This window comes from Notechis scutatus, chromosome 3 (assembly GCF_049901735.1).
Source record: "Notechis scutatus isolate UNSWTSFEM ecotype Mainland chromosome 3, rNotScu1.2, whole genome shotgun sequence".
NCBI lineage: Eukaryota > Metazoa > Chordata > Lepidosauria > Squamata > Elapidae > Notechis > Notechis scutatus.
In genome coordinates this window covers 113,341,030-113,367,794 of record NC_142011.1, presented here as the reverse complement: position 1 = coordinate 113,367,794, position 26,765 = coordinate 113,341,030, and the positions used below count along the sequence as shown (strand labels likewise).

At 38.4% G+C, this 26,765-nt stretch overlaps 2 protein-coding genes and 1 long non-coding RNA gene across 9 annotated transcripts in view; 1 reads left to right on the top strand and 2 right to left on the bottom strand.

The window, feature by feature from the left end:
• Positions 1–15,261, top strand: part of LOC148131353 (uncharacterized) — a 29,496-nt gene extending 14,235 nt beyond the window's left edge. The window contains exons 2-3 of the long non-coding RNA XR_015749104.1: positions 795–1,283; positions 14,512–15,261. This is a non-coding gene — a long non-coding RNA (uncharacterized LOC148131353). The remainder of the gene's footprint in view (positions 1–794; positions 1,284–14,511) is intronic.
• The window catches only part of LOC113425066 (cysteine-rich protein 2), a 216,158-nt gene that overhangs the window by 75,596 nt on the left and 113,797 nt on the right, over positions 1–26,765 (bottom strand). For all 7 annotated transcript variants that reach the window (XR_015749102.1, XM_087962527.1, XM_026687048.2 and 4 more), the window contains 2 exons: positions 15,691–15,759; positions 894–988 (listed from right to left, as the gene is read on the bottom strand). Coding sequence is in view for 6 of the 7 variants with exons in the window: in XM_087962527.1 (XP_087818653.1) it covers positions 894–988; positions 15,691–15,759 (164 nt within the window). In the remaining variant the exon portion in view is untranslated. The remainder of the gene's footprint in view (positions 1–893; positions 989–15,690; positions 15,760–26,765) is intronic.
• Positions 16,032–22,926, bottom strand: LOC148131352 (uncharacterized). The gene is made up of 3 exons (XM_087958994.1): positions 22,310–22,926; positions 21,852–22,249; positions 16,032–16,038 (listed from the first exon to the last, which is right to left on the bottom strand). Exons 1-3 carry the CDS (start codon positions 22,838–22,840, stop codon positions 16,032–16,034), a joined length of 936 nt encoding a protein of 311 aa, XP_087815120.1. The 5' UTR covers positions 22,841–22,926.

Sequence of the window (26,765 nt, the reverse complement as noted above, 5' to 3'; positions counted from 1 at the left end):
GTGAGGGGGGGAAGGGAGGGAGGGAGACAGAGGGAGAGAAAGAGAGGAAAAGTGAGAGAAAAATGAAAGAGAAATTGAGAGAGAAAATGAGAGAGAAATTGTGTATATGTAAAAAATGTATAAAGTGGAAAAAGAACAGCTCCAAACATTTGGGCATTGGACACTGATATAATCCACTTCTCACCAAGCTAATGTCTAGAGTGGCAATGCAGCTCTTTGTTCTAAGAATTTCTATATCCATAATACAATATATTAGAACTATTAAAAAGTGAAGTCTCCTTTGAATTAATTGATTCTCATCCAAGTAGATGCCTTGATTTGCCACGACTGTCTTCTCAGATTTTTTTTAAACTTAAGTTGAATGTACAACCCTAGAATTTCCTGGTAATCTCTATTCCAAAAAGTAACCAGTGTGATTGCTGTACGTTTTTATGATCAGCCCAGATCAACCAGGTACATCACCTGGTTTCTAGTCAGAATAGCAGCATACGTTACAGTTTACAAACAAAAACATACACCTCCAAAATTTCAGTAAGAAAATGTAGAAATCAGACAACATATACTTTATACTGTTGTAGATACACCTATTAATAAATGAATCAGATGCAGACTATATCAGAATATTTGGGAGTTATTGTCCAAAAGACACCTAGAAGGACCAAAGGATACTGTAAGGCAGAAACAGTTGATTATGAAGTAAAATGTAAGGAATAATTAATTATAAAGAATATGTGGTTTATTTTGGGATATCAAATATTAATTGTGAAATCTGTCAAAATCTACTTCTCTTTCAGATCTTGGAATCCAGATAGGAGCAAAATATGTAAAAGGCCTGCCAATTCAGTTCTAAAAACACCAGAAGATAAAACCTGAATCCAACAATAGATTCCTACCTCAGCATGGCCTCCAGGAATAAGAGTCTTCCCGCAACGCTCACAACGTAGACAGGGACGGTGCCAATCCTTGCCCAATGAAGTCACCTTCTCAGCTACAATACAGAAAAAAATGCATGTAGTTCAACTTATCTATAGGCGTAAATCAATATGCTCACCTTGGAGTCAAGGCAGTTGTTAAAAATAAGAATTGTAATACTTCATCCTTATCCTCAATGTTGATTTCAAGACCTTCAAAGAATATTACGTTCTGAAGTGAATATAGTTTTAAACTGTATTTAAAACTCAACAATATGGGATAAACAGCATCACCACCAAATGGATTTGTAACTGGCTGATACACCCTACTAACTAATAGCCCTTAATGGTACTACATCTACATGAAGGGAAGTAAGTAGTACAGTACACAAGGTTCTGTCTTAGGTGCAGTACTATTCAATATCTTCATAAATGACTTAGATGTGGGAATAGAATTTAGTATCAGATGCTGCTAAACTGGCAGGAATAGTCAAAACCCCAGAATACAAGCTCAGGATCCAAAAGATATTAACAGACTTGAACAATGGACTCTATACAAAATTGAAATTTAATGTAGAGAAAGGCAAGGGTTTATACTTAGGCAGGAAAAATCAAAGGAACAGATTAGGCAAAACTTGGTTTAAAAACAGAAATTATGAGAGGGACCTTTGAGTCCTAGTGGACAATCACTTAAATATGAGCCAACAGTGTGTGGCAACAGCCAAAAAAGCTAATACAATCCTTGTGTCAGGTTCCATCACACGGATGAAAGAAAGCACAACAGCCACAACAGGATTTGATGTAAGCAGTTTATCTTCCTCCGGATTGTGCCAGCACTTAACTGACCAGCTGCTAAACAATATAAGCTAGCAGAGATTAAAGTCAGGGCTAATCACTTAGCCCTCTCCATCACCTTTATTGACTCGATGTGTCCCGCCCCAATTATCCCAAGCATCCCGGTAGGCACACACCCAGTTATTCTTCCCAAGAGGAGATAGGTATTTTCCCCCAGCTGTTGGTCCTAGCCGCACGTCGCCCCTGCCCCCAATGGATCACATGCCCTGCGCCCGCCATGCCTCCCAATCAGCTGTTTCACAGCAACTTTGGGATTTCCCTCTCAGCTCTTCTGCCATCGCTCAAGGCAAGCCTGCATGCTTGCGGCAGCTAAATGATCTGGAGTCACAGGGCTTCATAGAAATGTCCATGGTCAGCAGCTTGAATGATCGGGAGTCATAGGGTTTCGTAGCAACGTCCACGGCTGGCCTGCCCCACAAATGGCAGCCCAAAGATGATGTTGGGCTGACATGCGGCCCCTCTACCACAAAAGTGGCACCAGGAAATACAGGAAGAAGCATTATTAGCATAGTCACCCCCTCCTGGCTTATGCGGGTTCCTCCTATGGTATTTTGCTATTCCTTGGGGTGCCCTCATAGCTGTACTGTTTACCCAGGAGGCCTCAGCCAATGGGTATCCCTTCCATAGCACTAGATACTGTAACCGGCCCCTAATACTTTATGGACCTCATAATGCTTTTCACCTCCCAAATAATAGGACCAGGACTTGGGGGTAAAGGGCCTCATATGGGAGCTGACCTTACTGGTTGTAAAAGACTACAATGGAATACTGGCCGAGTTCTCCCAGGCAACTTTGGTAATTTAAGTTGCACAGTGACCGGGTTGATGATTTTCTCAATTGGGAAAGGCCCAATGTATTTGGGTAGCAGTTTCTTGCTGGGAACTTTTAGGTTTAAATACTTGGTTGACAAATAGACTTTCTGACCCACATGGAAGTTGGGGCTTGTTTCTTTTCTTTTTTTTAATTAGAAAAACTTTATTAAACAAATAAACAAACACAAAAACAAACAAGTCTTACATTAAAAATTTGAATGTGGTAGTTTCCTAACATCAATCATTGTCATTACTTTGTTAAATCCAATAGTAGTATTATATAATTTCCATCTACATGCTTTAAATATAAATATAATCATTCCTTATTCTCATGGATCTTCCTCATCTCTAGCCAACCATAAAATTTACCCCATGTTTTATAATAATCCAAATCTTCCTTATTTTTTAGTTCTTTTGTTAATTTATCCATTTCTGCACACATTGTAATTTTCCTCAATATTTCCAATTCATTTGGGATATCTTTACTTTTCCAATTCTGTGCATATGCCAACCTTGCTGCAGTAATTACATGGATCATTAAATACAGATTTTCTTTATCGTATTTCCCAGTGTTAATTCCTAGCAGAAAGAACTCAGGCCTATGTTGTACTTTAATTCCACACATTTCTTCTATCCACTTATGTAGATTTTGCCAATATTTTTGGGCCTCTTTGCAACTCCACCATGTGGTAATACGTTCCTATTTCTTTATTGCATTTCCAACAGATGGGGGAAAGTTTAGGGTTCATTTTTGCCAATCTTGATGGTGGTATGTGCCATCTATAAAATAATTTATACAAATTTTCTTTGAAGGGTATCGCTAAAGTCATTTTTTTGTTTCTATCCCATAGTTTTTGCCAATCATCTAAATTAATGCTATAACCAAAATTTTTCATCCATACCACCATCATTTCTTTTACTTTTTCTTCTTCCAATTTAAATTCCAATAAAACTTGATATATATTTTTTTATCATCTTCAGTTCAGGTCCTAATAAAATTTCATCTAATTTTGTCCTAGTTCTACTAATTCCCCATTCTCTCTTATCTTTTAAATATTTTGATTGGAGTTGCTAATAGGCTCACCATTCGACCTCAATTTCCTGATTCTTCAACTCTTGTCTAGTTTGTAGTTCCCCTTTTTCATTTAATAGCTCTTCATAGGTGATGATTTTTCCTTGTCGCAAAAGGTGTGGGTGCATCAGTGCCTCCAAAGTTGATAGCCAAATAGGTATTTGTTTTCTTAAGTTTTCGCAGGTACTTACATGTATAGTATTCAGCTTTGTTCGGGTATTTTCCCACGTCATTATAGTTGTGCTTTTAAAGTTGTAGCAACATTTCGGCAGAATCTCATCTGCCATCATCAGGCTTCTGTATTGTGTTCGTCTGTTCGTCTACCAAATAGGTATTTCTATATACATTTGCCTTTTTATCTTATACTATGTGTTTAAGAGAGTCTGTTTTACTTTATGCCTTTGCACATAACTATAACCCTTTAATTTCTCCTGCCAGAGGAAAGCGTGCCATCCTGACTGTAAGTTGTAGCTTTCTAATAACAATATTCTTTTGTTTCTATGATTAATCCATCTTTCACCCAAGTTAATATAGCAGCCCTGTAGTACAACTCCCAGTCGGGTAGGCCAAATCCTCCTCTTTCAGTAGCATCTTGCAACAACTTTAATTTAACTCTTGGTTTTTTCTTTTGCCATATAAAATTTGTCATAATTCTATTCAAATTATCAAAACACTTTTTTCCTAGTTTTATAGGGGCATTTTGAAAAAGAAATACTAATTTGGGTAAAATATTCATCTTTATTACCGCTATCCTTCCCATGAAGGATAGACTTAATTTGTCTTACTTTTCCAAATCTTTAGTTATTCATTTTATTAGTGGGTCATAATAGTCTGAGTGTTATATATCTTGCCGAAATTATAATTTCCAAGTATTTGACCTCTACAATTTGGATGCCCATTATTGTTTCTAATAATTCTTTCTGTTTATTTGTCATATTTTAGTAATAATTTTTGTTTTATCCTTATTAATCTTTAGCCCTACGACTTCTCCAAATTCTTCTAATTTGCCTAGTAGTTTTGGTCCCGAAATTTGTGGTTCCTCTAGTATAAAAAGTAAATCATCCACGACGGCTTGTAATTTAAATTCTTCATTTTTTATTTTTAGACCTTTAATTTCTATATCTTTTCTAATTATTTTTGTTAAAACCTCCAGCGACATAATGAAAAGAAGTGGCGATAATGGGCATCCTTGCCTAGTTCCTTTTTGGATTTGAAATTTATCCGTTATCCCCCCATTCACTAGAATTCTGGCTTTCTTGTTCTTTATATACTGCTGAAATTACATTTAAGAATTTTTGTCCTAAGCCCATGTATTTAATTTGCTGCAAGATGAACTTCCATTTAACATTGTCAAAGGCCTTTTTGGCGTCTAAAAACATTAATGCGACTTGATCCCCACTATAATCCTCATAATATTCTATAATGTCTAGAGTTGTCCTGATATTATTTTTAAGTTGTCTATAGAGAAGGAATACGTTTTGATCTGTAGAGATGAATTCATTTAAAAATTTTTTGAGTCTTTCTGCAATAATTGACACAAAAATTTTATAATCAACATTAAGTAGGGATATCAGTCTATCGTTCCCAGGGTAAATAGGATCACTTCCATCTTTAGGTATAATTGTTATCCTTGCTTCTTTCCAAGATTTGGGGATTTTACCTTCTTCTAGGACTTCGTTGAATATTCTCAGCATTTTACTACTTAACGTACCTTGTTGCATTTTATAATTTTCCGCTGGTAGACCATCTGGGCCCAGAGCTTTATCATTTTTTTGCTTATTTATTGCCCAGTGGACTTGTTCTATTGTTATTTCCCGATTCAGGATATTTTTATCTTCATCTGAAATTCTTATAAGTCCTGTTTTCTTTAGGTATCCTTTTATTTTTTCCTCTGCTGGATATTCTTCCTCTCTATATAATTTCTCATAATATTTTAGAATTATCTCTCTTTTTTCTTCCTCTTGGTAGCAAATCTCTCCTTGGTCATTTCTTAATTTAGTAATCCACCTCTTTTCTTTTTGTTTTTTCAATTTATACGCTAACCAGCACCCTGGTTTATTTGCATTCTCAAATTGATATTGTTTTGCCATTTTTAATTGGTGGGCTAACTCTTCTTTCTCTATAAGTTTATTTTATGTTTTAATAGTTCCATTCGTAACTTAAGTTGTTTCTTCTGTGGTGTCTCTTGTAATTTCTTCTCCAGGTCTTTATATTCCTGTTCAAGTATTTTCCTTTGCTGTTTTTTCTCTTTATTTTATTTTTGCTATGTATTTTATTGCTACTCCTCTTATCAATGCTTTACCCGTATCCCAATTATTTTGTGGGGAAGTATCTTCCTCTTTATTTTCATCAAAGAAAAATTCCAATTCTTTTTTTAGTGTCATGTTAAATAATTTCTCTTTTAGGATCGACTTTTGAAGTGTCCATCCTATACTTTGCTTTTGACCCTTCAGCTAAAACTGATCATACTATGATCTGCCAAGAAATTTGTCTCAATACTAATTTCAAATAATTCCGAATTTAATTTTTTGGTCATCCATGTCATGTCAAGTCTTGACCATGACTGATGCTGATTAGAATAGTATGTATATTGTTTTTTCCCCAAGTTTCTTTCTCTCCATGCATCACAAATATTGAAATCCTTCTTCAAATTGAAGAAAATTTTTTGTAATTTCTTTTTTTTCTAATTTTGTGTTATTTCCCTTATAATCTAGTAATTTATCAACAACTGCATTAAAGTCTCCCATTATACAAAATTCTTCATATTGCAACTCTTTAAGTCTATAATATAATTTTTGAAAAAATGATTCCTGCAGGCCATTTGGTGCATATATTACTACCAATAAAATCTTTCTATTTCCCAATTCAATTTCAACCATCAGAATCCTACCCTCATTATCTTTATAAATTTCCTTAGCAGGAATCCATTCCTTTATATAAAGTGCTACCCCTCTTTTCTTTTGTATATCAAGAGCAGAAAATTTTTTCCCTAATTTTTTATTTTCTCGTAAGTATTTTTGTTTTTTTTAAGATATGTAGTTCCTGTAGTGCTATTATTTCAACCTTTAATGCCTGTAGACTTTTAAACTATTTTTTCCTTTTTACTGGGGAATTTATGCCATTAATGTTCAATGATATCAGTTCACACCTATCCCAATTTTTATTGGTTCCTTTGTCTAGTGCTCCGTGTAATTCTAATCTGCTTAGGTTCTTTATTTTCCTCTGTAGATTCACTTCTTCCATTCCTTCTCTCTTTGTTAGTTACTGTATCTCCTTCTGTATTTACTTATTTTCTTTCATTCTCATCCATCTCTCTCCTGTATTGTTTCTTCTACTTCATCTTCCCTAGTGAGTTGTTGATGAAAGAAGTCTTCCGCTTTTTCAAGGGTATCCAGCCTAAATCTCTTTTCCTGCCATGTTACCATGATACCCTCCGGCACCAACCACCTAAAATTTACATTATATTTTATCAATTTTGATGTTAGAAAATGGTATGGCCTCCTTAGATCTCTTACCCTCTTTAGAATTTGCTTTAAGACAGTTGTTAACCCACATATTCAAGTGGTTCATCTCGTCTTGTGTAAAATTTCATCTCGCATGGATTTTTTGACTAGTCTAATATGGACTTCTCTTGGGAGGTTAAACCTCCTTGCATAATTTGTTTGAACTCTATAGAGGTCGTCTATCTCTGTAAATATCTCTTTCTTATTCATCCCTAATATATTTGCTAGTATGTCAGCCATAACCTCGAATAAATTTTCTCCTTTTTCCTTCTTCACATTTTGAAATCTTAGGTAATGGGCTGCCTTTTCTACTTCCAAAAAGATTACTGTTGTCTCTAATTCCTTATTAGATTTTTCTAGTTTATCTGTTAAGTCATCTACCCTTTTTTCCTCTTTACCCATCTTTGTCTCAATTTCTACAATTTTTTCTTGATTTTTCCTGACCTCTTGTTAAAAGCTTCAAATTTTTCATCTATCTTTTGTATCTTTTCCTTTAATTCTGATCTCACTGTCCCCATCTCATTCTTCATATCCACATGATGTTTAAGCACCATCTCTTGCATATTCATCATTAAACTTTCTAGGTCTTTTATAGAGTTTGATCTTTCTTTTGGAAGCATTTCATCAATAGCCCTCTGTGTGGAAGGGCTTGCCATAGCTGTTTTAGTCATCATTTGTGTGGGTATTTTCCTAACTGTACCAATGCTAGATACGTTTGAGGTGCTTAACATATTAAACAATCTTGTCTCTATGTTATTTTTAATCCACCACTCCTACTTTTTCTCCCTCTTCCCCAATCCCTCCACCTCCCCCACACTTCCTCTCCCCCCTCTCTCCCTCTTATTTCTTTCCCCTTAATAGCACAGTATCAATATAATTCTCCTGTTATCATCCTCCAGTAATCAATTTCTATAATATTCTGTAACAACCTTAAAATATCAGATCTCTCTACTCAGTTTTCTTTAAATCTATAATATGTTTATATTAACAGATGTATAATATATTAAATAGATTTATAATATTGATTAAGATATTATAGTATTACGCTATAATATCTTAATTAATCAATATTATAAATCTATTAAATAATTACTTTCAAAAATTCTATATACTTTGTAACAATAATACTTTGTATTAATATTAAACCCATATTAGAAAGTCTATTAACAAATATTTAAGTATATCAGTTTTTCAAATCGCTTAAACTGCTTAATCTTTTTTTTTAAGGTATATCAATATATTGTCATCAAAGAAAAGAAAAAGAAGACAAAAACAGGGAGGAGAAGTAGGAAAAGAAAGGGAAAGGAAAAAAAGGAGGATATCTAAAAGAAGGGGAGAGAAAAAAGGAGGATAACTAAATGCTTCAATTTCAATTAAATGATTATTAAGGAAGGCACCAATAAGGTTTATCACTCTGAGTCCTTTTCTAACATATCTTCACACTGTAACAAAAACAGAGAGAGAAAAAAGATCCAGTAACAGCCACTGATCTCTCCTCTTTAACTTTTTTGCAAAGAATTGTTATGTATCTTCCATCCAGTCCCCTTTTTTCCTTTTTTCCTCCCCCCGCATTACCAGTAGGTGTCTCTTTCCCGATACAGTGCCTCTCTGTCTTCTTTAGATTCGCTGTGTCACTCTCCAGTTTGTGTCCATTTTCTTAGGGAAATTTTTTTCCTCTTTTCTTTTTAAGTCCCTCCAAAATCTCAATCTAGGGTCCAACCAGGAAAAGTAAGCAAAAGTAAACTTCCAGTCCACCGTTAACGATCACTGCTTCCACTGGTCACCTTTCTAGTTTAGGTGTCCGAATCGATCTTCTTTCACAACGTCCATCCAAAATAAGGAAAAAAGACTCCACTATCAATATTATATCCCAAAGATTATTTTCTCCCAATCGTGTGTTCTGATACCAGAACCAAAGTTAAAGTTTAAGCAGCCAGTTTTTTCTTCACCCCCATCTCTCATTTGGCTTTACAGTAATCTTCTGATGGTTCCGCTCACCATGAATCTCACCGCTCTGTCACCTCCTCAACTAGAGCCAACTCCGATTGCCAAGCTCTTTTTCACTATTATTGTATTGCTCCTCCTCTTAATTTCTGATTCGCTTTCAGGTTGTTGCTTTTGTTAGTTTAACTGTACCTTTGTTCCGCTAAGTCACCGCTTGTATGACCGGCTGTCAGCGCTCATGGGCGGCCATTGTTGGTCATCCACTCCACCGTTCACTCGTGCCTGGTTTACCCCGATTTCCACCACTGACCGCTGTCTGTAGCTTGTCTTCAGAGACCCCTCTCCTTTGGAAGCCCTCTGAGCTTCCTTTAGACTCCGTAGAGTCCTGCAGAATGGGGATAAGGGTCTGCATTTCGCAGAGCTCTCTGCTTGCACGTCCCTTCTTCCTGACAGCTGGCTCTGCCCCCGTGGGGCTTGTTTCTTATCAGCCTGTTGTTTATACAGGCTGTTGCCTGTTTAACCATTCCCCACACCTGTTGCATATTATTTATCCATTTTTGTAACCCCACCCCCTTTGGCAATTCCTGAGGGCACTCTGGTATTGGGACAAAGTTTTGGCCATGCACTATCTTAAGTGGGGAATAGTGTGTACAGCATTGTTGTAAGCCACCTCAGCGTAGGGTAATAAATCTGCCCAATCTGCTTGTTGATACCAAATATAACACTGCAAATACTGCCCCACCGTGGCATTGGTCCATTCGGCTGCTCCATTGGTAACCAGGTGAAATGCCAAACTCAGATCTTGCGAGGACCCGACCATGGTGGGAAATTGGCGCCAGTACTTAGCCATACACTGGACGCCACAATCCAACATGATTCTTTGTGGTATACCATGCAGACAGTATGTGTGCTGAACGAACAGTTTGGCTAGTTTCCTGGTGGACGGCAAATCGGGACAGGCAACAAAACGGGCTTGTTTGGAAAACAAGTCTATAGCGGTTCAAATGACTGTATTGCCATGGCTTTTGGGGAGGTCAACTATAAAATTCATGGCGATCTCTTCCCATGGTCTGGTTGGCATAGTGACTGGTTGTAGTAACCCAGGTGGTTTTCCTGTTCTTTTCTTCATGGTGGCACACACTACACAGCTTTGTATATACCGTGTTTCTCCAACAATATGCCCCCCCAATAGAAAGGCCCAGTATATTTTTTAGGTATAAAATGAAATTAAGCCCCTCCCCCCAAATTTAGACCTATTTTAAAACATGTGAAATGGGGGGGAAGGCAGGAGGGCCTTGCCGTTAGGAGCACCCCGCGGGCAGCCACGCGCCACCACCACTCCTAATGGCTAATCATGGTGGAGCACAGAGAGCTCCCTACTCCCACCAAGTACCTTTGCTGCAGACCCGGGTATGGTGCTGCCTGCAGGCCGGGTCAGCGGGCGGGCAGCGGCAGCACGTCAGCCTCGGCGTGGCGCCCACCGCTGCTTCCTCTTGGAGCATCCTCTTCCGTTTGGAGCATCGCCACCGCGTTTGGAGCATTGCTGCCATGTTTGGAGCTGCCACCGCCGCATTTGGAGTGCCAAACGCAGCGGTGGCAGCTCCAAATGCAACAGTGATGCTCCAAACGCGGCGGTGGCAGCTCCAAATGCAGCAGCGATGCTCCAAACGTGGTGGTGACAGCTCCAAACGTGACGGCAGGTCCAAACGTGGTAGCGGCAGGTCCAAACGCAGCAGCAGCTCCAAATGCGGCGGTGGCAGCTCCAAATGTGGCGGCGATGCTCCAAACCAGTTCGGTGTCTGCTGCTCTGTTTGGCCCACCAGCTCGCCCGGGCTCTTGGCTGTCCTTTATTTCCTGCTTTTTCAACCTCAGCTGCTTTGCGTGGCACAGCTGAGGTTGAAAAAGCAGGAAAGAAGAGGCATTTGAAACACTGAGTACCCGCGCACAGCGCTTGTCAGCTGTCCGGGCAGCACACTCATGTGCAAAATGCACTTTCACCAGGGGTGGGATTCTACCTGCCAGTGAACCGGCAAATCGTGCCACTGGCTGGCCCCGCCCCACCCACTCACTCCTTACGTGGCATGCATGCCATCAAACTTGCCTGCTAAATTGCTATTTTTCCTTTCCCCCCCCCCCAACCATCAGCTATTCTGGTGTGCCGGGAGATTTAGATTAGGTAGAAAGCAGGAAATCATTGCATTTCTTGCTTTCTAGCTAATCTAAAAGCAGAACTGAACCTGAGTTTGCTTGCAAGCAAATTTTATGTGACAGACTCAGGTAGCCGATGGCAGAAAGATAGATCTCTAAGTAAATCTGTGATTCTGTGAGCAACTCAATCTGCCTGCCTGCTTTTGGGTAAAGTTGCTCTTTTTAATTAAAAAAAAATCAATTATTTACATAAATATTTATAATATTTACATACAAGCCATGCCCAGCCAGTCACATGACCACCAAGCCATGCCCAGTCAAGCAAGCCATGGACAGCCAGTCACAAGACCACCAAGCCACACCTACAAATTAGGCGACGCCCATAGAACTGGTTGTTAAGAAATTTGAATCCCACCCCTGCTTGGAAGCCATGTTAGCACCAGAAGTTTCCACACTGCCACATTCCTGTGCCTGGGAAACTGGGAGGGGGGATTTCATAGAGTGGATGTAGTTAGACATAATAGCATTCTTCTTTGCAGTCAAGGTCATGTTATCTGGTTGAGGAGTGGTTGGAGGAATGTCTCAAGTTGGGATGGATGGTGATTGGGCCATGTGATGGACTGAGGGGTGCAGGGGATGGGTTTTTGATTTTCAATTATTGAGGGAAAACCCAGAACTATCAGATTCAGGTTTTCCCAGATGTGCCACTATGACAACTCTAATAAAATGGAACTTTGAGAAAATGCCTGTCTCAGAGTTTTGGTGTTTCAGTTTGTTTTTCTGGAACGCTGACAGCCCCATTGCCCCACAGACTGCAGTATCAAATCCTTCCTGGGGCTAAACTCCCGAAGCCTAAACTTTACTCGATGAGCTAGGAGAGCTTTGCACCTTCATAGACAAGAACTTAAAATGTGGGTTTATTCAACCAGCAAGGCCACGATATTAGCGGCCCTGGTATTGTTCTGGGAGAAGATAGGAACTCTTTGTCTATGTGTTGTTTATAGAGAGCTTAACACAGTATGCATAGAAAATGTCTACCCACTGCCCCTGATGAAGGGCATGTTGGCACATTTAGCCAAAGGAAAGATCTTCACTAAGTTAGACTTGTGGGAAGCTTACTACCAGATTCAGATCAAGGAGGGCAATGAATGGAAAACTGCTCTGGGATGTTTCCAATTCTGGGTGCTCCCTTTCGGTCTACAGGGGGCCTCTGCAATGTTCATGCAACTGATCAATGAAGTGCTACATGATTATCTGTAGAAGGTATTTGATGACATTTTAATATATACTGAAATTATGGAGGAACATGTGAAATTGGTACGAGTGGTCCTTAAAAAGCTCCAAGCTGCTGAACTGCACGCAAAGTTTCCAAGTGTGAATTTCACCAAGATAAGATCGATTAACTGGGTTATCACATATCAAATGAAGGAGTGGAAATGGACCCAGCAAAAGTGAAGGCAGTATTAGAGTGGGCCCCTCCCTGTACTAGGAGGCAATTGCAGTTTCCTGGGTTTTGCCCATTTCTATCGGCAGTTCATCCCTTCATTTGCAAAGATCACATTACCAATCACCAATTTTTAGGGTGAGGGGAAGTTGAAGTCAAACCAGCCACTTAAGTGGACCATGGAGTGCCAAGCAGTGTTCAAAAACCTCAAATGACTGAAGCACCCCAACTCAGCCACTCCATTTGTAATTCAGGCCAATGCAAAGTGATGTAGCCATGGGGGCGGTGTTATTGCAAAAGAATGTCCAGGGGTTGCTACAGCCATGCACATACACCTCTAATAAATTTACTGAGACTGAACAGAGGTGGCTGATATGGGGGAAGGAGGCATATGCAGTGCATTGGGCTCTACTTACTTGGCAGCATTTCCTGGAAGGGGCAAAGACCCCATTTGATTTTTATGGACTGACCATAAAAATCTACAAGCCCTGAAAATTCAGTACAAGTTATTCCCTAAACAAATCCATTGGACTCAATATTTTAATCAGTTCAATTTCACCCTGCATTATATACCAGGAGGGAAAATTTATGGGGGATGCTTTGTCTAGGTTGCCCCAATACAACAGTATTAAAGCCGAAGTGGTCCGACCTGTTTTCACCTTGAAGCAGCTAGCAGACCCAGTAATCACTAGAGTTCAGGAGAAGAAGGAGCCTCAGTTTCCAAATGAACTGTGTGAGAAACTTAAAGAAGCACTAAAGGTTGATGAACGGCATACTATCTCATAAAAATGACGGCACCATGCACGATGGATGGCTTGGGTCGGAGCCAAATTGTATGTGCCTTCAAGCTTGAGCAGCACCATTTCAAAAGGTGATTCTAAGTCAGCAGGACATTTTGGATTTGTAAAAATCCTGCATTTGGTTAAGAGGCAGTTTTTGTGGCCCTCCTTGAAGAAAGACACTGAAAGCTATGTGGCCAGCTGTCCAATTTGTGCAGTGATGAAGAGGCCACCGGGGAAGGGCTTTTACAGACTGTGGCCAGCCCCCAGGCACCGTGGAGAGAAATATCTACAGACTTTATTGTGGAATTGCCTGAAAGTGGGGGGAACACTATTATTTGGGTTATTACTGATCTTTTTTCAAAACAAGTGCACTTTGTTCCCTGCCCCAAGACTCCTTCCGGAAAGATGCTAGCTGAACTTTTCGTACAACATGTGTATAGGTTGCACGGTGTGCCTGCACACATTATTTCAGATAGAGGAGTGCAATTTACATAGCAGTTGTGGCTGGAATTTTTGAAGCTGTTAGGAACTGCCCAGGGCTTAAGCTTCTCCCATCACACCCAAACTAATGAGGCATGTGAGAGAACTAACTTTTGCCTTGTAGAGATAGCATATAATAATTATGTGCACAGTAGCACAGGATTCATCCCATTTAAGGTGGCCCCTGGCCAAGACTTTGTAGCTATGCCAGAGCTGCCTCAAGAGAAACCACATGTACCCTCCTTAGCAGAATAGATAGCACAACTGCAGAACACTTGGCCAGTAGTCCATAAGGCACTGCAAGAGGCATGTCAGGCAGATAAGGAACAAGCTGACAAAAAATATGTGAAGCCAAAAGATTTTAAAGTAAGTGATATAGTTTACCTCTCAGGTGATATAGTTTATCTCTTTATGAAGTACTTACAGTTCACCCAACAATCAAAGAAACTGGTTCCTAAATATATGGGCCCATTCCCAATTGTTGAAGTAATTAACCCAGTTATTATACAACTGGAGTTGCCTAAGAATCTTAAATGTATTCACCCTCTATTTCACTGCAGCTTATTGAAACCTGAAACTTTGTATTCCCAGCACCTGAGACTTTAATCAAAGGAGAGCACCATTTTGAAATTAAAGAAATTCTGGATTCCAGGAAACATAGAGGGAGGGTCCAATACCTCATTGCCTGGAAACATTTCCCCCATGAACAGTCTGAATAGGTGGGTGCTAAACATGCTGGGCATCTAAACTCCTCAAGACCTTTCATAGAAAATACCCCAACAAACCCTGAATGAATCACTGTCCTTATTGAGATGTGTTGTTTGTTTTGTATAAATTTTATGTGTGTGGCTAAAGCCTCTGTTGTGGGGGCCTAAATGTCAACTGCCCCATTGACATGTACAACAAAAGAAATTCCTGGGATATCTTTTTGTTACCAAGAATAAAACTTTACTGACAGATCAATATAAGCACAGAAAAAACAAAGCCAGTTCTAAGGTTTTGGCATGAAACGTAGCATCGTTAAAAAAAACCTTTCCTTCCCCGGGTTCCCCACTGTCCATCAATCCAGGTTAAGCATTTTATTTTGGGAAAATGGTCTGCACCTTTCAAAGATCTTCAGCATCTGACCTTGGGATTGCAAGTTTCTCAGGCTGCAAACTACTCACGTAAAATTCTTTTCTTTCAGCTTCCCACACAATCCAATCATACCTAAACAGACACATCTTTTCAAGTTGCAAGCAGACTTGTGAGTCAATTTTGACAGTATGGAATAACCACAGCCATCTGCATGCTGATTGCAGAAAGCTATTCATATGGCAAAGGAAACCACAAATCATAACTTTTAGAACTGTTTGTGTTTGGATAGCACGACAGCTTAACCCATTCTGGTGTCCAGTAGGAGTGTGTTTGGGGGCAAGCATGATTTAGAACAGCATGATTTTATACCAGATCTGAGACAGGCTGGGGTGGGATGGCATTAGGACAAGTAACTATGTGAATGTGGCTGGAATGTTGTATTGCTATGATACATCTCAGAGAGCAGTAATGATCCTTAAATTTCTCAGATGTACATATAAAAAAATACTTTGTATTTTCACAATAAAATTAGATTAACTCCATTTTAAAAAAGCTACCATTTCCAGATAAAGTGTATTTCTTTCACGGAATTGTGAGATCCATTGTACTTGTGAGATAAAGATAGTTCAGGTCCAATGCAAACAGATCTTCACAAAACTCACCAAAATAGACTTTCTTGGAGCAGCGTGGACAGACATTGGCCTCTCCAGTGAACGTAGTAATGCTGGAGGCTGAAACAGGTAAAAATGCATTTAATTACATACACAAACAAGCAAAATTCTGATGACCTGCATTCATTCTCTTTGGAAATATACTCTGAACCTGATATTGATGCCCTGAATACACTCTGCGTCTTTTGTGGAAAAGTAAAAAAGCAGAATTACCCTGGTATTAAGAAGAAACAAAATTGGAATATCACAGAACAGTTAAGTCAAGTGGCCAGATATTCTAAGCAAGATTTCAATCATCTATTCATTAAACACAGATCATTGTTCCATGCTACTCAGATCCTAAATAATAAAAGACATTTTAAAATATCTTAATTAGGCAGTGAGGCTTAAGAATATTGTATTGTACTTTAAAATCAGTTATGTATCAATTTGATACCATGAAAAATTAATTTATTCACCCTTATAACTTATCCAATTGAAACTACATAAACAATTTATTTTCCATATTCCATTCTATATTTTTACTCTTAACCTATTCTGGTTTGCTAATCCAGAGGTACCTGACTTGCAGGCTGCAGCCCCATCTACTGAAATTCTTGTAGCAATCCTTCTGGTTCCTTACATTTTAGTGGACATTAACCGCACTCCTTAGTATACACTTTGGTTTTTAACAGAAAGTTGAAAAAATTGATCTGTCCCCAATTCCAGACTGTTTATTATATTCTGAAACATATTCAGCTCTGACATATCTGGATTTATTATTTAAGCTGTTCCTGCCCTGTACTCAAGCTGACCTGACTCAAAGCCGACTTAATAAAATACTGTTCAGACATAGACACTGTGGGATCCTTGATGCTCTCTGAACTTGGTTGTTTTCTTGTAGATGTTTCATTACCAAACTAGATAGTATCATCAGCACTCAGCAGGAAAACAACCAAGCTCAAAGAACACTAAGGACCCATAGTTCAACCTTGAGCTACAAATATTCTATTAAGACACTTGTGAGGTATTCAGTCTGGACAGTAAGCTAACCATGTCAACGCACTGGAGAGTTTGCTGTTGCTGTGCCTTCCCAGCTTTCTTTGATAGAAAAGCAACTGCAGTTCACTTTCCATTCTATGGTGATGTCTTATACAGTTTTTGTTTGTGTATACACTCTTATTTTGGTACAATTTTATATCTATATATAAAAAAACAAAATACCACTCAGGCATCATCACAAAATCTCCAGAACCGTAAAGCCTACAAATCTGAAATTTGGCATGTATGTTCCTCTTGGCTTCTAGGTGCTCACTAAGAAAGGATTTTTTCAAAATGACCATCAGAGCATTAGTATTTTGTATATTATTATTAACACGCTCTGATGCTAAGGAGTTCTACTCTCCCTCTCCACCTGAAAACAAATCTGTTCCAAATGCAAAACACAAGCAGAGGAGAGGAGTTTCAGTTTTAGTTTCACAGTAGCAAGCAGCTTTAGCTGAGCTAAGCCACACCCAGACTCCTTTCTGTCTCCTCTTGCTCACACAGCAAACATTGTTTCACTTTCCAAACAGCCCTCAACTCTCTCACATACTGACAGGATGCTAGCCAGACGAATACCTATGGATGCTGGTAGGCAGAGGCAGTTTCCCCCCCCCTTATTTTCCTCCCCAAAAACTAAGCCCAACCACATAGTTTCGTAGCAAAGTATGGGTATCAAGCTAGTGTATGAATATATACTACATATATAAAGAGTTAAACTGAATTTTATGTAAACAGTTAAAGTGTCAAAATGAATGTACATGTCTTATTGTCCTGTTAATTTCTAAAGGTTTTTAGAGCTATAATAATATAATTATAACACTAATAAAAATAAGGCTGTTTGTTCAAAATGCAGTTTTTTTAATAAATATAGTTTATTAATTTTTACAATTAAAACCAGTCACAATACATACACAAATAAGCAAAAGAAAGAAAAAGAAAGAAGAGAGAAGAGGAAGAGAGGGAAAGAATTTTGAGAAAAGAAAGAAAAAGAAAGGGGGAAGAAAGAAAGAAAGCGGTTACAAGATAGAAAGTATTCTTATTTTAACAGTTTGCAAGATCTTCTTTTGTTTTCATAACCTTAACGTGTCATATAACCACACCTGTTTTTAACTTATATCGCTACCTCGTTATTATGGGTTGATACTTTTCTTTTATGCCTTATGATATATAATTTATCTTTGGTCAATCCAATTATACCAACAATTCCAGCTATCGTAGTATAGTGAAGTGTCTTTGTTTTTTAGCGCCAAAGTCAATTTATCCATTTCTGCGCATTTTGAGATTTTTTCAATAATCATTTCTTCTGATGGAATTTGATATTGTTTCCATTGTTGAGCGAAGGCTAATCTGGCCGCTGTTAAAATGTGTATTGTTATGTATTTGGCTTTTTTGGAAATTTGCTTATCAAAAATCCCTAGTAGGAAGGACTCTGGTTTGTATTCGATCTGCTCTTTGGTGATTTCTTCCAACCAAGTTTTGATTTTCTTCCAATACTTTTGGGTTTCTGCACAAGACCACCACATATGGAAAAAGGTTCCTTCTTTTTTCCTACACTTCCAGCAATGCGGACTCATGTTGGGGTGCATCTTCGCTAACCTCGAAGGGGGGAGATGTCATCTATAAAACATTTTATAAAGATTTTCCTTGTATGCTGCCGATTTGGTAATCTTATTGTTTCTGCTCCAAACTTTCTCCCATTCCGCTAATGTGATGCTGCGCCCTACGTTCTTACTCCAAGCAATCATATTTCCTTTTACAATTTCTTCTTCTAGTTCTGTTTCTAATAAGTAGTTATAAAATTTGGTTATGTTTTTTTTTATTTGATCCTAATAAAAGTTTATCTAATTGTTGCAGTTTGTTATTAATTCCGAATTCTTTTTTGTCTTGTTTGTACCTGCTTTGAATCTGAAGGTAAACCTATTGATCAATTTTATGTCCTTGCTCCTGAAGATCCAGCCTCGGTTTCAAATTTCCTTGTGGGTCTAATAAGTCTTTGTATTTAATCATTTTGGTAAGCTCCAAATTGTTTGGGTGAATCATTGCCTCCATTGTTGAAATCCATACTGGTACTTTTGTATAATGTTTTTTCCTTATTTTCCTCCAAATTGTTAATAGTGCGTCTCTAATTAAATGTCTTATGGAAATATTTTTGACTGGTTTTCCCTACGTCCCATAGAAAAGCGTGCCACCCCCTTTGTAAATCGTGGCCTTCTAGAAATAGTATTCTTTTATTGGTTAAATTCACCCAATCCTTCAACCAAACTAACGAGGTGGCCATATGATATAACTCCCAGTTTGGAAATGCTAACCCTCCCCTGCTCTTCATATCCTGCATTGCTTTTACATTTATTCTGGGTTTTTTCCCTTGCCAAATAAATTTCAGGGTTATTCTACTGAGTTCTTCAAAAAACTTTTTATGTAATTTAATTGGGATCGTTTGGAATAGGAACAAGAATTTAGGGAGAATGTTCATTTTAATAGTAGCAATTTGGCCTAGTAGTGAGATTTGAAGTTTCCCCCACGATTCTAAATCTTTCTTTACCTGGTGTATCAGTTTATCATAATTGTTTTCTTTAAGTGTCTTATAGTGTGGGGTTAGCCAAATTCCTAAGTATTTCACTTTCTTTGTCACTTGTATATGCATTATTTCTTCCAGTTCTATTTTCTGTTTTTCTGTTAGGTTTTTGGTCATTAATTTGGTTTGTTTGTTTGTTTTGTTTATTTTAAGTCCAGCTACTGCTCCAAATTTCTCTAATTCACTCATCAATTTTGGTCCCGTCTTTTGGTTCTTCAATGAAGAAAATAATGTCGTCCGCAAATGCTTGCAATTTATATTCCTCTTTCTTAACTGTTAATCCCTTTATATCTGAATTCCACCTAATTCGTGTTAATAATGTCTCTAATGCTAATATGAAGAGCAGGGGAGAGAGTGGGCAACCCTGTCTCACTCCTTTTTCTATCTTTATTGGGCGGGTGCATTCCCCATTCACTATTATATTAGCTTGTTGTGTATCATATATAGTTGTTATAATATTTTCAAATTTGGTGCCCAAATTCAAATTATAAATTTTTTGAATTAAAAATTGCCAATTTAGATTGTCGAAAGCTTTCTCTGCGTCTAGGAACATAAGTGCTACTTGTTTCTCAGGGTGAGCTTCGTAAAATTCTAGTACGTCTAATACTATTATTAAATTGTTCTTTATTTGCCTAGTTGGGAGAAATCCGTTTTGGTCTACATGTATATACAAATTTAAGATCCTTTTTAATCTGTTCTTCATATGTGTGAATATTTTAAGTGTGAATATTTTGTAATCAGTATTTAAAAGTGAAATCGGCCTGTAATTATTTATATATCTGGGATCTGTATCCTCCTTTGGGATCAGCGAGATCAACGCCCCTCTCCATGAGTCCGGCATCCTCGCTGCCAGTAAAACATCATTAAAGACTTCCACCATAAGTGGTCCGATTTGATCTGCTATTGCCTTGTACAGCTCCCCTGGGATCCCGTCTGGGCCCGGGGTTTTATTATTTTTCTGGCTCTCCATTGCTGATTTCAATTCCGATTCAGTAATGTCTTTATTTAATAGTTCAGCCATTTCTTCCCCAATTGCCTTATCCTTTACTTCATCTAGATAATTCCTTATTCTATCTTCACTGACATCCTCTCTTTTGTATAAATCTTCAAAGTATTTATGAATGATTTCTTTTTTCTGTTCTATTTCCTGGTATGTATCTCCTTTGCTATCTATTAACTGGTATATCAATCTCTTCTCTTTCTTTTTTTTTCAATTTATAAGATAGCCATCTTCCTGGCTTGTTGGCATGTTCAAAATAGATTTGTCTGGTTAAGTTCAAATTCATAGTCATTTTCTCTTGATCAATTAAATTCAGTTTGTGTTTGGCTATACTTATCTGATTTTGCAGTTTGGGTTCTTTTGGGTTATTTTGTAGAAGGGTTTCTAGCTCCTTAATTCTTTGTTGTAATTTGTTTTGTTGGGAATATTTTTCCTTGTTTCTCTTGGCGTTATAAGAGATTGTTGTGCCTCTTATAATCGCCTTCATCGTATCCCAGACATTTTGTTTCGTGGTTTCTCCATTATCATTTTCTTTAATAAAAAAATTCAATTCCTCCTTTAATTTATTAATGTATTCTTTCTCTCTTATTAATTGAGTGTTTAAGGTCCATCTTTTCTTTGGTTTTACCCTGCCCTTCCATATTACCTGTATTGGATTATGGTCTGCCCATTGATTAGGCAAAATTTCCATTTCTTTTGTCTCATTTGCTATTTCCCCACTCATCCATGCCATATCGATCCGTGTCCATGTTTGGTGGGGATTTGAATAAAATGTAAATTGTCTTTTTTCAGGATGTAATCTTCTCCATATATCTGTCAGATTTAGCTCTTTCATCATTTCCCTACAAATCTTGGGGAGCTCTCTCTTCCCCTTTTTATTCTTCCCGGCATTATTGTGATCATTTTGGAAATCAGCAATGGAGTTGAAGTCCCCTACTATGCAAATATTTCTTTTTTTGCAATTCAACCAATTTTCCATTTAGGTGTTTAAAAAACTCTTTTTGGTCTCCATTTGGGGCATATATTACTACTAAAAGAATTGGAATATCATTAATCCAGATCTGCAAACCCAGAGTCCTTCCTTCTAAGTCCGACCATATTAGCTCAGATTTCAAATCCTCTTTCACATATACTGCGATTCCCTTCTTTTTCTCCTCATCTGCTGGTGTGGTAAATAACTTTCCTAATTTCGGGCATTCTAAATATTTTTCATCCTTCTTCTTTATATGGGTTTCTTGAAGGCACGTTATATCTGCATTATGTTTAATTAATTTAGATAATATCCTTTTTCTCTTAATTGTCGAATTTAAACCATTTATGTTTATTGATAGTAATTTTTTTTCTTCTCCCATCTATTTAGTTTTGTTTTGCTCTTTGTTGTGTAACAATTCCTCTCTCTTCTTGCGCTTGTGTTGATGTAGTTCCTTCTGTCTTTTGTTGTGGATATGTATTTTCTTGGTTTCCTACCGTTCCAGTTCTATTTTTATGTCCACCGTATTCTTCTTGAAACTTTGTGTCCAATTCCTCCCTACTACTTTGCTCCTGTGGGCCCACCATTCGTAAAAATCCTGGGCTTTTTCTATAGTGTCTATTTTGATTTTCCTCTCTTTCCACGACACTAACATTCCTTCTGAAATAAGCCATTTAAATGTGATTCTTTTTTGATTTAAATATGCTGCCAGAAATTTATAGTCACGCCTTTGTTCCCTTATTCTCCTCGGTATCTGTTTAAGAATCACAATTTCTTTCTCTTTGTAGGTTATTGTTTTATCTCTTGAGGTTCTATATATCATGTCTCGAACACATCTTCTAGTGAATCGTATGTGTACTTCCCTGGAACATTTGTGGCGTCTTGCATAGTTTGTATTGACCCGGTAGACTTTATCAAACTCTTTTTGAATTTCATCTTTATCCATCTTCAATAAACCAGCCAGTATTTCTGCCATCAAGTATTCCAGGTCTTCTTGTTTTGATTCTGCCACATTTTGGAATCTTAGGTAAGTTGCTGCCTTGTCCATTTCTAGGAGGACAAGGGAGTCCTCCATTTCTTTGCTCATGCTTTTGAGATCTTCATCCACCCTTTCTAATTCCCTTTCCGTTCGTTCGGTTCTTTTCTCTACTTCTTTTATTATAACTTCGTTTTTCTCCAAGGCCTGCTGCAACACCCCCACTTTATCCTCTACTTTGGAAATGTCCGCTTTCATTTCTGTCTTTAGTTTCCCCATTTCTTCCTTCAATTCATTGATATCTGCCCTTGTTTCACTGTGGTTTTTAATCATTGTTTCTTGCAATCTTGTCAATGAGTCCTGTAAAGTTAGGAACATTGCTTGGATATTCGCATTCGAGATGCTAGTTGACTTCTCTGTTGGTAGTGTTTCCTCTATTGTTTTTTGTGCCATGGGTGAAGTTGTTGCCAAAGTGGTCGTTATTGTGGGATTAACCTTCCTACCAGATTTCAGAGCAGTGGTAGTTGTAGTAGTCATTTCCTTTAAAATTTGTTTTTGTTGTTGTACAATGCTAAATATATTATTCCAAATTGGCATTCAGTATTCTTAGTTCTGTAACTAAAATTGACCAAGATCTATCAATCTATTAAGTAGCTATATTCTTAACTAATTAGTAAAGTGTATATATTTTTCTCTAGTTTAATTTCAATATAAAGTAACCTTAACTACAAAATATATTACATTCACAGATAAACCCACACAATGAAATATAATATTGGTCTAGAGAGCTCTAAGATTGTTAAATAACTAATGCTTAATATTCTTACTGTCTCCCCTATATTCCCATTCAAATTATAACAATCTCTATTAATAATAACTTAACTAAATTAATTAATCCAATATTTTAACACTCTAATATTTCTTTACTAAATGTACATATTTATCAAGAGGAAATCAGAGAAAAAAAGCAAGCATATTTCAATATAGCATACCATCAACAAGTAAGAAAGAAGAGAGGCTATTTTAGCAAGTATGTACACACAGAAAAGGGTAGAGGAAAAGAAAAAAGAAAATTCCAAAGACAAGAGTTTTGTTTCCGCTTTTCACTTTGGAAGCTTCCACTTCGAGCACACCGGAAATGGCAAATGAAGATTTGCTGAGTAACAGCTGCCAGTAAGCAATGTTCCCACTCGTTTAAAGACTTCCTCTTTTACTTATATTTTAGTGTTCTTTAAATCAATTGTTCTGATCTCCTTCGAATAGAAAAGGAACTGTCGCCTCTGCTAGGACCGGTTCTCAATTTTCCCAGAGTTTATAGATTAGATTGTGTCCCTTCAGACAGTTAGATCTGTTACTTTGTTGTAGCCACTTCAGCGTTCTGGATACCGCCTATGGCGCTGCTCTGTCTTTCCCCCCGATCGGCTTCGTTCTGCTTCTGGCTCCGATTTAATAGCTTCAATCCAAATGTTAGTGATAATAGAGTCTTTTTAATCGCCCCCCCCCCCCGTGCTGGTCTTCAGACTTCCAAAATTCTCTTTACTTCTTTTTTATTTCCGACTCTCTTCTGCCTGCCAAGTTTTTTCACTTTCACTAGACCAATTCTTTTGTAGCCGCTTTCTCTTAGAGCTCACAGCAGGCATTCGCACAGTATTTAACAGCCTGAAATCAGTCTATTGTCAGTCAAATATCTTCTCTGCCACTGCCTTTAACCACGACTCTCTTTCCCCACGAGCTTGCAAACTTTCACTCACTCTTTTCTTCCCATCGATGGCAGTCCGGACTTCGGAGCCTCCATTGTTAGGAGGCTGTTCTTGATCGTTGGGCTCTGGAGGGCTTCCTCTTCGTTGCAGGGGGTTTGCTTTCCCCACACTGCAGCCCGAGGTTCCCCCACACCGGCACGGGTCTCTCCAAGACTCGAGCACCCCGAAAGATCGCACCAAACTCAAGAAAAGGATGGCTAGAATCACGAGCGGATTTCTGCCCGTCTGACCGTCCTTGCCTTGCCACCGGAAGTCCCAAAATGCAGTTTTTTTAAAAAAAAACTTTTCTTGAATGTCTTTTCCTTGTAGTTATTTACTAAAACAAGTCCTGCAATGCATTACTTCATCATTTTCCCAGTCACTCAAGGTAGAATGATTTCAAAATAGTAATGATGTATATATGTTTCTCCTCAGTTTTGAATCAGCAACCTCCTATTTATCTTCTATTTTCAAGGCTGGCATAAGTACCCCTTTGCTTTTATAGTATTCATCATAGTAATTCTAAAAAGTAGCAAAAAGCAGCTATGGGTGCTTTACAATGCAATAAAAATAGAGGTATAAAAACAAATATAAATATATGAGCAATTAAAATTACAAGAATTAAATAGACCAAAATCCAAAGGCTCATGTGGATCAGGGTGGTGTCTTCTATCATTGCACCAGCTACCTCCAGCCTAAAGCATCTGTCAGGGTCCCATGCCAACTGGCAGAGCCAGGTCTTAAGGCACCTTCAGAAGGCTGACAGAATGTTTCAAAAGGCAGGGGCCGCTGCAGAAAAGGCTCTTTTCCTAGGCTCCACCATGCAAAATTCCAGTGCAACTTGCATAACAATGGTGTTATATATGCCATCCTAAGGATTTCCTGTACATGCCACTGCATTCTGAACCAAGTGTAGCTACCCTCTTCAAGGGCAGTCCCCTGTAGAATGTAATCTACAGACGAGATGATCAAGGATCATCATTAAATTGGGGCCTTGTAATCCAGGAAGAGGCGCAATTGGCAGATGACACAAAGTTGTGCAAAGGCTCTTCTAGCCTTGACTGCTCCCTGCTGCTCAAGCAGAAGTTTCAAGTTTAGGAGACCCTCAAATTGTGTACCAAATCTGTCTGGGATAATGCAACCCCAGACAGAACGTTGATTAAAACTTCGAATCCTGATGCTCTGCACAAACACAGTACTTCATCTTATCAGGGTTCAGCTGAAGCCTGTTGTCCCCCATCTAGGCCTCTACAGCCACCAGGTACCACAGAAATGAAGTCATGATATTACTTTGGATTCCTGGGCTGGAGATATACAGTGTGGTATGATTGGCCTATTGATGAAACTTCAATCCCATGGTGTCAGATATCTTACCTAGTTGTTTCATGTAGAGGTTAAAAAGAGGTGGAGAAAGTTCAAAGCCTTGCATTTCCCACAGAGGAGCAGTTCTGTGTTGCACTTCTTGCTTTCTAGCAACATTAATTGGAACTGACCTTGGAGAAAGGAACTGAACCAGCACAACATTGTCTCAGTGCCACCCAGTCCCAAATGTTGCAGACAGCCCAAAAGGATACCAAGGGTGATGGATAATGATCTGTTTCATCCAGAGGTCTCTGGAGCTGCAACACAATAACTTTTTCCACCACCTTCCCTAAAGATGAGAGAGTGGACTGAAATTGTTAGAGAAGTGGGTCTAAAGATTGTTTCTTAAAGATGGTGATACCTGGTGAGTGTCACCATCTCCTTAAAAGGTGCTGGGAATATCCCCCAAATGTAGTGATGCATTAATCACTGCCAGAACTCACCAGGTGTCACCATCCTAAAATTTTTCACAAACTAGGAGGGACATAGATCTAATAAGCAAGTCCTGAGAATCCTGACCACTTCATCAAGTCCAACAGGTTCAAACTTCTCCCAGATAACTGGGTAAGTCCATTCCCCAGGCATTTCTACTAGACCTGCTCTAGCTTCATCTCTAACTGAGAGTAGATCCAAGCGATTTTATCTGACAGGTGTTCCACAAACTCATATGCATGCCTGAGATGATTGACTGAGCCCTCCTTCCAGAGGAGGGACAGGGTGACCTTGAATAGGGGCACTCTGAGATACTCTGCAGATGCAGTAAGTGCAGAGAAATATTAGCATTTTGCCTCTCTTACTGTACTATCACAAGGTAGGTGTCAGATCCGTGTATCTGCCAGTCTTCAATGGAAGAAGAAAGTGGGGGGAGTTGGTACAAGTAATCCTTTTTGATGTAATCTGAATATCTTAAGTCTTGTACTGAATCTGTATAACTTGCACATGATAACTTGCACTGATGACTGGAGCCCAGATGCCTGGAAACTTGTCACCTCTTGGAGAGATAGCAAGAGGAGAAGGGGCCATAAAAATTCCAGCTCCGAAGGAAACTTCCTGAGAAACTTTTCTAAGCTACGTTCCCAGAAAAGGCGGGGGGGGGGGAGGGAAATTAACATGTTGCTTCTTTGTATTGACTAAATCCACATCAGCATAAGGGGAGGGGTTCTAACTCCCTTTATCCATGCTGTATGCCTGGAGGCATATTATACCCTGCTTTGACTGGTACCTGGATAACTTTCTTTTCACAATAAAGAATTCCTTTTGAAGTAACCCAGTTTTCAGAAGTTCATTCTTATCGTTTGAAGGGAGAAAGTCTGAACCTTACATAAAGCAGGGTCTGCAATAGTGGTCAACCTGGAGAGGATTTTTTTTCTCCTTCCAAAAAAGAACTTCACTCTACTGAGGGGACCCTGCAAAAATGTCTG